The sequence below is a fragment of the Thunnus thynnus genome, chromosome 15, assembly GCF_963924715.1.
Source record: "Thunnus thynnus chromosome 15, fThuThy2.1, whole genome shotgun sequence".
NCBI classification, from domain to species: Eukaryota; Metazoa; Chordata; class Actinopteri; order Scombriformes; family Scombridae; genus Thunnus; species Thunnus thynnus.
Window position 1 is genome coordinate 22,806,787 of NC_089531.1, and position 14,037 is coordinate 22,820,823.

Here is a 14,037-nt window from a genome sequence, read left to right on the forward strand (position 1 = left end):
TCTGAAACACAGTGTCTTTTAATTCAGCATTTATAAAACCCTACATTTGAATATAAGTGTAGTCTGAACAGTCGCTTTAAATGTCACAAAACATCATTGCATGAGATCTTAAGCTTCCTACTGTTCATAGGAAGAACTCTGATTTCTAAGAGCTTTCTAAAAGATTTTAAGTAATACAAAGAACTGAAAGCACATCAAACCTAAAGGCAAATCATCTTGACTTGAACTTATTTACACATAAACTATTTACGAAGTGACAACATGCCTTATTCCTGGAAAATTACTAACAAGTGTAAATCAAAGTCCAGAGAGACAAACAGCTATAGGTTGAAATGAGGTCTAATAAAGCTGGATGATTTGGAATCATTCATCTTTATTGATCTGGTGATAGGTTGTGTTTATGACAAAGATTCATCACTTGAGTTTTTTATATCGTTTGACCAAGGACTGTTTTTCTCTGTCTCTGAAACCTGCTTTCCAAACACTTAAGGATAGATAACTTACGATTGCTCTGACACATTAAGGATCAGATAAATACAAATCACTGTTTCAACACACTGCTCGTCTCACTCCCTCGAAACCTGAAGATGAGACAAGATTAAAAAATAAAATTTAAAAAAATCGTTCTTCATGGTACAACTTAGTTTGACAGATATGGGTTAATATTTTCAGTATCACAACATTAACATATCAGAGAAGCTGGACTAAATACTTATCCATACCGTTCAGCTGCTGGGGGTTTCTTGGTTGTGATGGAAGCCTAAACTGGGTCAAACTGGTAGTTTAGGTCTGAATGGCCAAGAAGTCTACAGGGGTCCTGGGGTTAGTGGCCTGTCTGACCCTGGCCAGCCTCAAATCCCCCAGACACCGCTCCAGACTGCGCTTCCCTGTCAGGAGGATGATAACACGAGAGCGGAAAAAGTTTTTACTCTTTGCCGGTAAGCAGCAAATCTATCCACCTGAACTTTTTCCAACTACTGTAAAAACTGATTTAAGGTGGCAATAAACTTGTCTTGTGTACTTTTAGGATCCTGTTGTTGGAAAATTTAAGATTTAATTATTAATCTAAGTATCTAGGTTTGTTGAGTTGGGTGAACTTCTCACAAAGTCCACATTCAACAGGATTGGCCTTCATGGTAAATTGCAGTGCTGATGTTTTCATATTGTACATTTATGGTTTAAAGGAGGCTAAATTTCCTGCAGGCGCACAGCGCACAGTAGAGCAAACACACTCCTTATTCCTTATGTAATTTTCCTCAGGTGGTGGTTTATTTTTTTGCATCTGTGCCTGTTTGGTAATTTCCTGGCTCCAAATGGAACCTGCTTGCACCAAGGTAGGAGGAGCAGTGCAATTTTTGTGACTCATTTTGGCACGAAATTGCACTTGTGTTCCACCTGCTCAGATCACCTCACGTTGCAAATGTAAGGCAATTTTGATGGCTATAGTTGGCACAGACTCTTGCACACAGAACACACCTTTACCATGTATATATGTATGAGTTTTGCCTCTTTCAGTTTGCTACACATTTTTACATCTACTGCATCAAGTACAACTTTTAAAGCCATTAAGGCTGAGTCTGTAATGGGCAGATTAAAGAGTCTTACCAATAAAGTCATCTGTATGCCACTGAGCATAATCTGCAGAACCCACTCTCATGCTGCAGATTACTTCATATTCATTTTTAACTAAAATCCATCTGCTTCGTGGGCCTCTTTCCACGACAATAGCTTTTACACAAAGTACCATCACTGCAGTTCAGTTGCCCCCAAAGTCAAAGACAAAAAGCCCCATGGAAAAACATATACACAACTTCCCTTAAAAATTGCAAAAAGGCTGAACGTCAATTGAGCAAAACCAAAATACAGTACATCATCATTCTAATGAGAAAAAAAACTGTGGGGTCTAATTTGCGATGCTATTTTTCAGATTTGATCTCAAATAACAAGGGTAATCCTCAAGGTTTATTTTCAACAGTTGAATACCTACTGAATCCTTGCCCGGTTAATAGACTCTGACCTTTTATCACTATCTAAATGAAATGCCTTTCCAGCCTTTCTGTTCAGATATAAAATAACAAACATCAGATCGGATATAATGTCAGAACACAACAGTGGTCATGTTAAAGTCAAATCTATCCCTCCCCCAAACAGCAGCTTTTCCTGTTTCAGTGTAGTTGATGCTTATTTGCTGTGGAGTAGTCTCTTTTCTTAGGTCTTCTACTTGTGCACTTGACCCCATAACTGCCGCATATTATCAACTTCTACCCGTAGACTGGCTCTTTTCCGGTGACCTTCAAAAACGCTTTGGTACAGCCTCCTCTCAGGAATAACTCTCTAGATGCCAGGAACATTAACAACTTTAGGCCAGTTTTCATTTTTGAGCAAAATATTTGAGAAATTGGTTTTGGTGTTCAGCTATCAGGTTTTATTGGCTCCAATTTCAATCTTGCTTCCATAGGGACACATTACGCACATTTCCAGGTCTATATTTTTAATCTGGGGCTCTATTGGAATATCTTGATTAGCATGATTTACAGTTCAAAAATCTTCTTATTCATCTTATACTGACCCTTTACTCAGTCCGTCAGTTCAGCCTCTGTCTGAAACAGGCCGTTTTAGCTCCTGTCCCTTTAAGGCCCCCCTCCCAATGAGCCCACTCTGTTCTTATTGGTTAGCTTCCAATGTGGTAGTCAACAAACCTCATGTGCAAAGCCAAACCAACAATGAATTGATCCTACTTACAAACGGTGTGTGTGTATCCAAAGCCTATTCCTCTGTGCTGTAGACCTCCATTGTTGTTCAAAAACTATTAAAAACACATCAGTGAGCAACACTGCTGCATTGGGTGACATGTTCCTTCTCCCTGAAGAGTATGGGCACATTAGTTTGTTTAGAAACGACCCCAAAGACTAATAACAGTGACCATGTTTTCACCCTCCAGAAAGTAGTTCCATGTAAGGCAGACGCCACTGAGCATGTGCGGGAACACTGTTTCATTTACAGTGCGTTGCTAGCTTGTTGTGCTACATATCACATCCTCTTGACTTCGTACTAGAGTTCTTTACAATGTAATGTAATGTGGCTAGTCATCTTGTGCTGCCAAAGGATATTTTCTGTGTGATATTTTTGTGTATGTGTGTGTGTTTGTGTGGGTACATACGTTTGTGCAGGTGCGGGAGCAGATCCTTATAGTGAGAACGGTGTTGTGACAATACCAGCAGAAAGGAAAGACAGAAAAGCAGCTCCACTGCTTCATACTGTACAATGCCTGTCTGGGCCTTAGAGCCTAACATCAGTCCTGGAGATAAAAGGTAGAGGTGCAAGGAGAGAAAACACGAGGGAGAAAGAGGACGAGAGAAGACATAAAATATTGAAAATTACTTTGGAACTTTATTGTTCACATTTTTTTTTACAGATGTATGAAGGGGAAATGTTGCCTTTGTTGCTGAGCCTGATGAGCTCATTGGCATACTCAGCCATGTCCCATATCATCTGCAGGAAGTAGACAGGGTTCTTAGCAACGGTCTGACCAAAGGGCAAACTCTGGGCGCACACATGGAATCTAAAGAGAAAAACAAAAATCAAAAGGGCACAAAAGAGAACATAGACACTGAGCCCATTGAGATATTTACATTTTGAGATAAAAGATGGTGCAATTAGTTCTCAGTTCAGTGCCGGTATTGATTGACAATCACCGCTAGACTTATTTTAATAGCAATATTATCTGTGTGCAGGTCCATTTATTATTAAGTCATGGCCAGTGAGCACATGCAAGAGTGAAAGTAAACAGTGAGTGACGTTCTTTTACCACTGCCATATTTCAATCATTCAGGTGGGTAATGCTAAAAAATAAACATATATTCAAAATTCCCAAATAACTTACTTAATCTGAATAAGTAATACAAACTAATAGACTGTGATATCAGTGCATATTACATGAAAAAATGCACTTTAAGTTTGGAGAAAAATGATAACGAGTAAATTATAAGGTCATTATCTTTACCTGTATGCATGGAGCAGCACCAGCTTGTAGATGTTCTTGTAGACTGCCTCAAGAGAATTGGTCTGAAGAAGAATTCATCATTATATTGACCACAAAAGTGGATGTGCACAAAATATATAGGATCAATCAAATGCAAAAATCTTTAAGAATGGTTATTGAGGCAAACTGTCTGCTCCTTGGCATATTTCAGTTTGTCCCGTAATATTTATTGATATTTACAATCAGTCTGCTATATTATTTTCTGCTATATTGCCATTATGTGTTGCAGTGAAACAACATGACACACATACTCTTATCATGGAACTGGTATTTACCCCTTTGCAGCTGTTTGAGGGTAACTATAGTAACATAGTAACCTATAATGTTTTTCACTTTACATGTATATGAAGGCCACCTGACTATCTCTTCTTAGAGGAAGTGCAGGTTCAGCACAATAACATTCAGTCCTCTGCAGATTATACCTTTATAGGGTGTGTCCGAAGGAGGCAGCCTTGTAACTGGGTCACAACTACTGTGCGTTTGTCTGCGGCTGCTGGCACTATCTATGTGATTTTAACATACAGCAGGTCAAGAGCCTTTTAGAGCCCGTTTAATGCCAAGTTCCTTAATTCCTCAAAAGGCTTTCGTAAAGTGCTGGAGCTTTTAAGTTCAGCTAAACCTACATCGGTCTAAAGATACAGAGACTGTGCTATCATCAATTGTACAGCATGCTATCTGCTACAGGTACGTATAGAGCGATCAATATCAGGCCCACTTTCAACTAGGTCATAGTCACTTCCGATTCACATAAATCTTATTACTTACTTATTTACATTTTCAAATGATATTGCTTGAATGTAACTATGCCTACAACAACAAGACTAAATGTCTACAGTTGTGGTAGCAGCTCTGTGAGGCTGCACTTATTGATCATCTTGAGGCTTCATGCTAACATGCTTGCAATGATAATGCTAACATGCTGATGTTTAACAGGTTAAGTGTTGTGCTTGACAGTTTGTGAACCCTTTAGAATTTTCTTTATTGCTGCATAAATATGACCTGAAATGTGATCAAATTTTTCTATAAAAATCTCTTAAAACTAGATGAAGCGAACCCAATTAAACAGAGATAAAAACATTAAACTTATTCATTTATTTATTAAGGAAAATTATCGATTACAATCTTATGTATTTGTGTGAGGCAAGAGTATGTGAACCCTTGCTTTCGTAACTAGTGTGACCCCCTTTTGCAGCAAGGACTTTAACTAAATGTTTCTGGTAACTCTTCAGCCCTGCACATTGGCTTGAAGGAATTTTAGCCCATTCCTCCATACAGAACAGTCTGAACTCAGGGATGTTAGTGGGCTTCTTTTCATAACTGCACACTTCAGGTCCTTCCACAGCATTTCTATGGGATAAAGGTCAGGACTTTGACTTGGCCGCTCCAAAACATTAACTTTCCTCTGCTCTAACCTTTCTTCGGTAGAGCGACTTATGAGTTTAGGGTTGTCGTCTTACTGCATGACCCACTTTCTGTTCAGTTCACAGACAGATACCTAGACATTTTCCTATAGAATGTGCTAGTACAATTCAGAACTCCTAGCTCCATCAGTGATTGTAAGCCAACCTGGTCCAGAGGCAGCAAAGCAGCCCAAACCATGATAATGCCACCAACATGTTTCACAGATGGGTTAAGGTTCTTAAGCTGGAATGAGGTATTTGCTTATCACCGAACATGATGTTTCTCATTCAAGTGGAAAAGTTTGATTTTGGTCTCATCCATCCACAGAACATTTTTCCAACAGCCTTCTGGCTTATCCATGTGGTCTTGAGGAAACCGTAGGCTTTTTGGAGAGGTGGCTTTTTTCCTTGCAACTCTGCCATGCACACCATTGATGTTCAATGTTCTCTTGATGGTGGACTCATGAGCATTGACAGAAGCCACTGCAAGAGAGGCCTTTAGTTTGCTAGACGTTACCCTGGGGTCCCTTGTGGCCTCCAGGAATATTACACACCTGCTCTTGGAGTGATGTTGTGTGTGTTGTTCAACCACTCCTGGGGAGGGTAACAATGGTGTTGAATGTCTTTAATTTGTACACGATCTGCCTGACAGTTGACTGGTAGAGTCCAAACTCTTTAGAAATGGTTTTGTCACCCTTTCCAGCCTGGTAAGTATCAGCAACTCTTCTTCTAAGGTCCTCAGAAATCTCCTTTGTTCGAGCCATGACACACTTCCACAAACCTGTGTTGTGAAGCTCAGACTTTGATAGTGAAGACCCAGATTTCTCTTCTTTTAATAAGGCATGGCCTCCCAGACTCACACTTGATTGTCTTCCCATTGATTGAAACACCCAACACTAATTTCCCCTTCAAATTAATTGATAATTCTAGAGGGTTCACACACTTTGCCACGCAGAAATATGTAACATCGGATCATTATCCTCAATAAATAAGCGACAAAGTGTAAGGTTTGTGTCTCATTTGTTTAATTGATGTCTCTTTATCTAGTTTTAGGACTTACATGGAAATCTGATCATGTTTTAGGTCATATTTATGCAGAAACAGAGCAAATTCTAAAGGGTTCACAAACTTTCAAGCAGCACTGTATGTTTACCATGTTCACCATTTGAGTTCAGCATGTTAGCATGCTAACATTTGCTAATTAGCACTGAACACAAAGTGCAGCAGAGCCTGATGGGAACGCCATTAGTTTTGCAGGGTTTTGGCCATAAACCAAAATATTGGACAACACTGGTTTGCGAAATTTTGGGGTTCAACAAAGTGATTACACTTCATCCTGAGGACGCGCTGAATGCCATGAAATTTGGTACAGACAATCAATCCAATAGCTGTTGAGACATTTCACTCAAAAAACCCAATTGTCAACCTCATGATGGTGCCAGAAAGTCAGAAAAGTCAGGAGATCACAAATGTTATTGGAATGAATCATCTGGTGACCATGACTGTCTGCACACAAATTTTATGGAAATCCATCCAACAGTTATTGAGATATTTCAGCAGGGCTAAAAATCCTAAAATGTCACAATTTTGACCAGTTATGGTGTCTTTTGTCCATACATGATGACAAACTAGCCAAATTACCTCCTGAGTTTGAAACAGTTTTTTTACAGGGTGTTTTTGGATTTTCCTCATTAGCTTTCTGTTAACCATGCTCTGGCTTCCTGTGGCATATTTCTATATTTTTTCCTTGGAAGTAATGGTGGACATTCACAAGATTTAGAAAAAAACCGTTATAATCATAATTTGCCTGACCTTAAGGTCCAAGAACAGGGCATGGCACTTGAGTCTGAGGATAGCCATTAGTTTCCTCCTCATTTGCTGTCCAGGTGAGTGGAAAGAGCCCAAAGTAAGGCTGTAGCGCAGAGACAGGCCTGCATAGCTGTAAGAAATGGAAAGTAGGAAGTAAATCAAAAAGAAAATGTAAAAAAAAAAAAAAAAAAAAATTTAAATTAAAAATCATAAGAGAATTTACAATGACAAAATATTGCAAGTGAAGGTTTACTGTAGTTATAATGTTTACTGTGTTTTATGCAAGACGACGCTAGACTGGGAGTTTATGAGTGTTTATGAGTACGTACAAAGTACATGAGGGGTTTCAATCATCTTACAAGAAACCATAAAGACACCTAAAAGTCCAATAACTTCTCACGGCAGAAATGCAGTTGAGGCAATAAGTCTACAGTATAATAATTACAGCCGACAGGAAGCTTCACCTGGAATAATCTTTGTACACATCCAGTGAGTGTGTGTCCAGCAGCAAGCCACACCAGGGGAAGAGGCAGTGAGGTGGTAGCATGCGAATACCAGGACAGGAGTCCATTCCTCCTGACACTTGAAAGTTGATCACCACCTTCTGTGGGTTGACCACCAAACCATACTGTGGCACCCCAGCCAGCAAGATCCTACACACAATGTGCATGTGCCATTATCAATTGCTAAATTAAACATTCAGCATCATGTTATGTTAAATCTGTCTCTCAACCTTTTTCCATATAAAAAAAAAAAAAATATGTCGCCCTATTTGAATTTGCTAATACAGATATTCACTACTACTTTTAGAAGAAATATTTCTTCATCAGTTGGAGCTAAAAACATTGTACATAATGTCTATGTTTGTTTGATAATGTTTTGTTTGCCATACCAACAGATACAAGATGCAACATATTGCAGCTAAAAGGAAATAGATCATTTGTCAAAATACATAATATTTAAAATAGTGTACTGGTAAATGTCAAAAATAAATATTCCCAAAGTATTCTCACTAGTACAGGTCAAGAACCAAGGTGTCACATGAACGGTGGTGAGTCATACTTGAGAAAGCTTTGTGCTTCGTGTAGGTCTGGGGTGATCAGAAGGAAATCATCCACCAGTCTCATCAAACATCTAGGAGGAGGAGACAGAGAGGGAATCGACACATTGAGTTAACAGAAAAGAGCTACAATACAGAAAGACTGCTCTCTGCTGCTGCTGATGTGTTACTACATCTATAGAGGTAGATAGTGACTGAAATACAGGGAGGTCCTGCTGTACCCTTTGTTTTCAGTAATGTCTTTGAACAGGACATTCTCCATGTGACCGTAGCAGAGACAGCAGAGCAGACTGGACACAACCGATCCCTGAGGAATCCCTCGACACTGACGATATGTTCTGCGACACAGAGAGCCAAAAATCAAGTCAAATTGTCAAATGGTCAAATTGTAACTGCAAAAGGACAAATTGAGTATAGTTTGTGCACATTTCCATGGTGCATAGCTCTATTTAATTTGTCAGCTAAAAATAGAGGCAATGCTTACTTCTTCCCGAACTGAACAACACTGCCAGTTAGCATTTGGGTGAAGAACTGCAATGCCTCTCTGCCGTGAAGATCTGAGCAGAAATACTAGAAGGAAGAAAAGTAATGGAGATGCTGCTCAAGTGTGTTGAACATCTATATGCAGGTAAAATATGTCCTTATTTAAAAGTAATATCTGAGGATGTCAATCTCACCTGCTCTACCAGTATGGCGTGATGAACTCCCCTTTTCTGCAGTGACATCACAAACCCTTTCATGTTAGTGGAGCCCATGTTATCTTCCAGGAAATCTGCCTGTATTAACAAAAATCAGAATAGTTCCAACTGTGTCAAATATTGTGTATATAAATATGTGGGCATATGTGTGTGTATATGGCGGTACCTGTCTAACAAAGGACTTTCTAAGGCCTTCGTGGGAATCTGCCCAGATCTTGGCATAGCGGCGTATGGTAAAGAGCTCATCCTGGACAGGTGACAGTGCATGGCCAATCACCTCGATGAGTTTTTCATGAGGCAGACTCTCATAGGCTCCACTCACGTCCACCTTAAACACAGAGAAAGGACACAAAAAATAAAGAAATAAATCAAGGTGGAAATCTATTAATTAAACCTATTTCTACAGTTTTTAGTAACCTAAAACTACAGTATAATGCTTTTTGAAGCAATATTAGTCACAGTCCTTATGTAAAATACTCAGACTTTGCCAAGACAATTAAGCATAAGGTCAAATACCAACCTTAACAAAGTAGAGGGGTTGTGGCTTGTCCTTCTGGGTCGGCGCCAGAGAAGACAACACCTTGTGGATATCGGTCATCCCCCACACTGTGGAGCCCAGGAGGGATGGAGAGGATCGCACACAGGCCCGCAGCATATCCAGCAGGTCCCGGACATGCCCTCCGTAGAGCTGCAGGGGAAGAAAAAAATGTCCCAAACAATTTGCACACCACACTCCACCTCCAGCTCGCCATGCGATAACAGCTTTTGACAACTCATGGACAGGGATGTTAGGAAGAAATGTCACATCGTACCCTCGTTTTGGCATCTGCTCCAACAACTCGTGTGATAGGCCTCATGCCATCCGTCTTTGGAATGAAGCGAAGGCGGGAGATGACAGTGGTTTTGGGGAGGGACGCCACCTGAGCTGGAGTCAACTCCTCCATCTGGCCCTTAGAGAGGTGACCTCTAAATCACAAAAAAATGGTTTTCATTTTGTGAGCTTTTATCCCATGACTATGAAAGTGAGCTATTGTGCATGTGTGTACCTGAAGGCTAATTCCAGCAGTTTGGCCCAGACTTCCTGTCTGTAGAACTTGAGGGCGTTCTTCTGTCCCACACTCTCAGTGACATAGAAACAGGCTCGGACCAGCCCTACAACATAACCGTCCAGAAGCCAAGCCAGGAGTTGACCCAGGACCCGTGTCCGATATGCAAGCTCACTGGGTGGGAACCGGCCTGCAGACGAGAGTGGTTTAGTTAAGTAACCCAAAACAGCTGGAGGACAAAAACAAAAGTTTCCCAACAGCAATAATCTCACCTGTCTTACTGATCTTCAACCAATCACAGTCATTCACCTTCATCTTCCACATCAGCTCAGCCAGAGAGAGCCTCTCAAACTTGCTGCTACGCAAGAAGCCCCTGACCCTGGCAAAGAAATTAAGTCGGTTGTGGACAGAGCCCCACAGCTCCAGAGGGATCACAGAGGAGAGGCACTCCCTGACGAACAGGTAGACCCGGTGAGGTGCACAGTGTTGGGGCAAAAGGGAGCTTATTTCCACCTGTCCTCCATCTCTCTCCTCCACCAGTGGGCACACCCTCTGCAGTATTTTGCTGTAGGGACATCTCCTGTGTTGACGCAGCAGCTGACTAAACAGGGGAACCATGTTAAAAAAGCGCTGGGGGAGTTTCTTCGGCTTTCTCTCAAGCCCGTTGAGATATGCCAGTCCCTCAAAGAAAACTATTCTTACCAGATCTTGCCCTTGTAGTCTTCTAGATCCCTCAGCACTCTTCTTCTTCCTGTTGAGAAGGAAGCCACGCATGCCCCTGCCCCCATACAGGAGTCCCAGTGTGCGGATAAAACATTGTGAGGGAGGCAAAGGGGGGAAAATGCCTGATCTCCAACTGGGTCCTCCCTCCAAGGGAACTGTGGTTGTTTCAACAGGCTGTTTAGAACCTTTACTGCTATTTTCCAGAGGCTTTAGAGATTCTGTTCTTTCCACCAACATGGGCTGCCCTTCTTCTGCTGTTTCATAGCAAAGCTGTTGGGTTTCCTGTGTGGGTTCATGCTGTCCTACCCGTCTCCTCTTTCTAGAACAAAGCATAACCTCTTCCTCATTCTTCTGATCAGTTTCTCTCTTCCTTTTACCCCGCTGCACTCTATCATCCCTTCTTTTCCTCTTCTTGCTGATGGTAGGATTCCCAGCGTTCAGTTTCCTTTTCAGGGTCACTACACCTCGATACCTTCCAAGCTGAGTATTATTATGTGTCCTGTATCGAGACTGGAGATAAAACCCAGAGGAGGCAGCAGTCATGGACACCCTATCATAGACAGGAATGCCGCACACCTGGAAAACACATGAAGGAGGAACTGTGACAAACACGGAACAGCTCTCCAACAGGTACCGTGTGATGTCTGTGCCAAGACGTATTGTGACTTTCTTCCACAGATCACTGCCATGGATGTAGGCTGCACTTTGAGTTACATCTCCTTGGAATTTGAAATGGTCTGCATCCCGCTCCTCCTGAGCCAGGGACAAAAGATTGTAGCCGTGTGCCAAGACGTTTCTTTTTCTCTTTCTTTTCAGACTATTAAGAACAAAGGCCAGCAGTTCAGGCAAAGTGCAGATCTGTGAAAAGCATAAAATACAGTATATCACAGATACATTAACATACAAAGTAAGCATCTCTCTTTTGACTATTTCAAATAACATGTCCTGACATGTTCATTCATTTTTGCATTAAGAAAACATCAAGTACAGTCTATAATACACCTGACAGCTTAGTGGGGCTGTCTTTAGGTTTGTGCATCCATAATACACAGTATCATGACTTAAGACTTATAAAATTCTTCCTGTGACGCTAAGTTAGAAGATTCACAATGCATCAGCTGACCTAAATTGAGCCCTTATGATTCCTATTCATTCATTACTTGTAATACGGTATATTCATTTCTAGTGACGTTTACTTTTCATTTCATAGGCTCTATGGTTCATTTACAGATACTGACATCTTTGAGCAAAGTTGACGGTAAAGTAAAGGATATAACATTATCCCAAACATTTTAATATAACCTTAGGTAAGTTACCTGGTTACAGCTTGGCACTTGCTGTAGCTCTTTGTCACAGCAAACAAAAACGCCCCGGACGAAGGATTTGAAGCGGTTTGTGTCTGACTGTTGAATTAGAATTGCTTTCTGTCCCTCTCTGAAAACGATGCTGTCCGCAAACTCCTCCAGTGTCTGTATGTGCCGATACAGTGAACGGAGGATGTCCAGCACTCGGGACGTATCAGCTGTAGACATGCTGACTGCTGTATTATTACTCAAGACATAGTAGACAGTGTACTGTGCGGTGGTTAGCTAGCTAATGTTGACTGTAGGTACAGTTTTAAGAGCCCGCGTCAGCGATTACCAATGAAAGAGCAGCTTAGGGCTGGTGGCCAATCAGAAACCTTCTTACTGCACCAGTGATTTCGCAGTTGACCAATAGCGAATAAGAAATAACGTGTTGTCCTTTATCATAATTAGATGTGCGCATTGACAGTTTCATGTGCAAAAAAGTGTGCAGTAGGCTTACAAACCTCTTGGGCCCGTTTTTAAAAAGCATTTTAGAAATAATCATTCCTCCTGTACATAGTGGTCATTAGAAAATCCCTTCATAATGCACTTAAAATGTAAGTGATGGGGGCCAAAATCCTCAGTCCTTCTTCTATCCAAAAATGCATTTAAAAGTTTATCTGAAGCTAATATGAAGCTTCAGATAAACTTTTAAATAGATTTTCCAAATTAGTCAAATCAAGTAGATATCTTTCAACGTTACAGTCTTTTTAGTCCCAAAGTCCCTCTTTTTGTTACTATACGTCCACAGCAGCTCAACAGGGAAACACAGAGAGGGGATTTAATGCTAAAAAGACTGTAAATGTGGCAGATGTGCAATTGATATGACTAACTCAGACTGCTGAAGCCTCATATAAGCTTCAGATAAAATTTTAAATGCATTTTTGACACACAAAATGTCTGTGTGGACACACTGTGGATTTTGGCCCCCATCACTTCCATTGAAAGCACATTTGAAGGGGATCTTTTAACAGCCAGGAGGAATGGTTACAGTGAGGAAAACCTTGTTCAGTGTTCATTTGGACACCTGACTGTTGTTTTAAGACAGAACTGAAAAATTGTGAACCTGTCCTTTAAGGGGACCCACAGCAAATTGTTTAAAGGTGGGTCTTTAGCTGGGATTCAAGGGTGGTGATAAATGGGAGAGATCTGACAGTGAAGGGCAAAGTGTTCCACAATCTGGGGGCAGAAATGTAAAAAACTTTTGGATTTTGACGTGGAAGAGTAACTGATCAGGCAATGTGAGGGTTTGGGATGTAGAATATTGACTGAGGAGATCAGATATGTAGGCTGGTGCCAATTATTTTATCTTATCTAAAAATAATCTTAAAATCAACTCTGTATTTCACTGTAACCAGTGAGGGGATGCCAGGGTTGATGTAGTCTCTCTTCATGATACCAGTGAGGAGTCTTGCAGATGCATTTTGAACCACCTGCAGGTGAGACAGGGAAGAAAACTTGTATAGACATACTTACTGTATTTTTAATGAAAACAAAACGTGCAGACTCTCTGCACTAATGAAGAACTGAAAATATTTGATGACCTATAGATCAACCATGGAAGAGTGCAGACTTATTATCATCAATTTGTTTTTTTTAATTTTTATTCATTATGTTGTAAAATTATGTTGTTGCGGTTTCTATTCCTTGAATTGTAAATGAATCATCTTCAATAAAATAAAATTAAAAAAATAAAAATAAAAAACAAAAAACTTACTGTATTACTGAGTGGTATTTCACCACTCAGTGGCTTCAATCACTGGATGAGATATGTTTTCTGTGGCTGGAATGCATTTTAAGTGAAAACTATAATTGTATCTTTCTGAACTTTTTCTTAGATTTTCTGTTGAAAGTAAAATGACTTTGTTGTAAGTTCTGTGATTGTAAGTAATCTGAACCTAGTTGATTTTAGG

The 14,037-nt window shown here is 40.5% G+C and overlaps 1 protein-coding gene across 1 annotated transcript; it reads right to left on the reverse strand.

The window, feature by feature from the left end:
• Position 1: 1 nt before the first annotated feature.
• On the reverse strand, positions 2 to 13,405 carry tert (telomerase reverse transcriptase). The gene is made up of 17 exons (XM_067611382.1): positions 12,095 to 13,405; positions 10,328 to 11,636; positions 10,056 to 10,245; positions 9,822 to 9,975; positions 9,530 to 9,697; positions 9,176 to 9,337; positions 8,989 to 9,087; positions 8,796 to 8,881; positions 8,533 to 8,649; positions 8,314 to 8,385; positions 7,716 to 7,904; positions 7,255 to 7,381; positions 4,004 to 4,065; positions 3,438 to 3,562; positions 3,161 to 3,298; positions 723 to 887; positions 2 to 581 (listed from the first exon to the last, which is right to left on the reverse strand). The coding sequence occupies exons 1-16, from the start codon at positions 12,308 to 12,310 to the stop codon at positions 784 to 786; spliced, it is 3,318 nt and encodes a 1,105-aa protein (XP_067467483.1). The 5' UTR covers positions 12,311 to 13,405; the 3' UTR covers positions 2 to 581; positions 723 to 783.
• Positions 13,406 to 14,037: the final 632 nt, after the last annotated feature.

Excerpts from the sequence above, each read along its gene's own strand:
- tert (XM_067611382.1), bottom strand. The coding sequence starts at position 12,310 with ATGTCTACAGCTGATACGTCCCGAGTGCTGGACATCCTCCGTTCACTG. Across the intron at positions 8,882-8,988 it reads ACGCCATACTGGTAGAGCAG|TATTTCTGCTCAGATCTTCA; the intron begins GTGAGATTGACA and ends TCTTCCTTCTAG. Across the intron at positions 4,066-7,254 it reads CCCTGTTCTTGGACCTTAAG|ACCAATTCTCTTGAGGCAGT; the intron begins GTCAGGCAAATT and ends ATTCTTCTTCAG.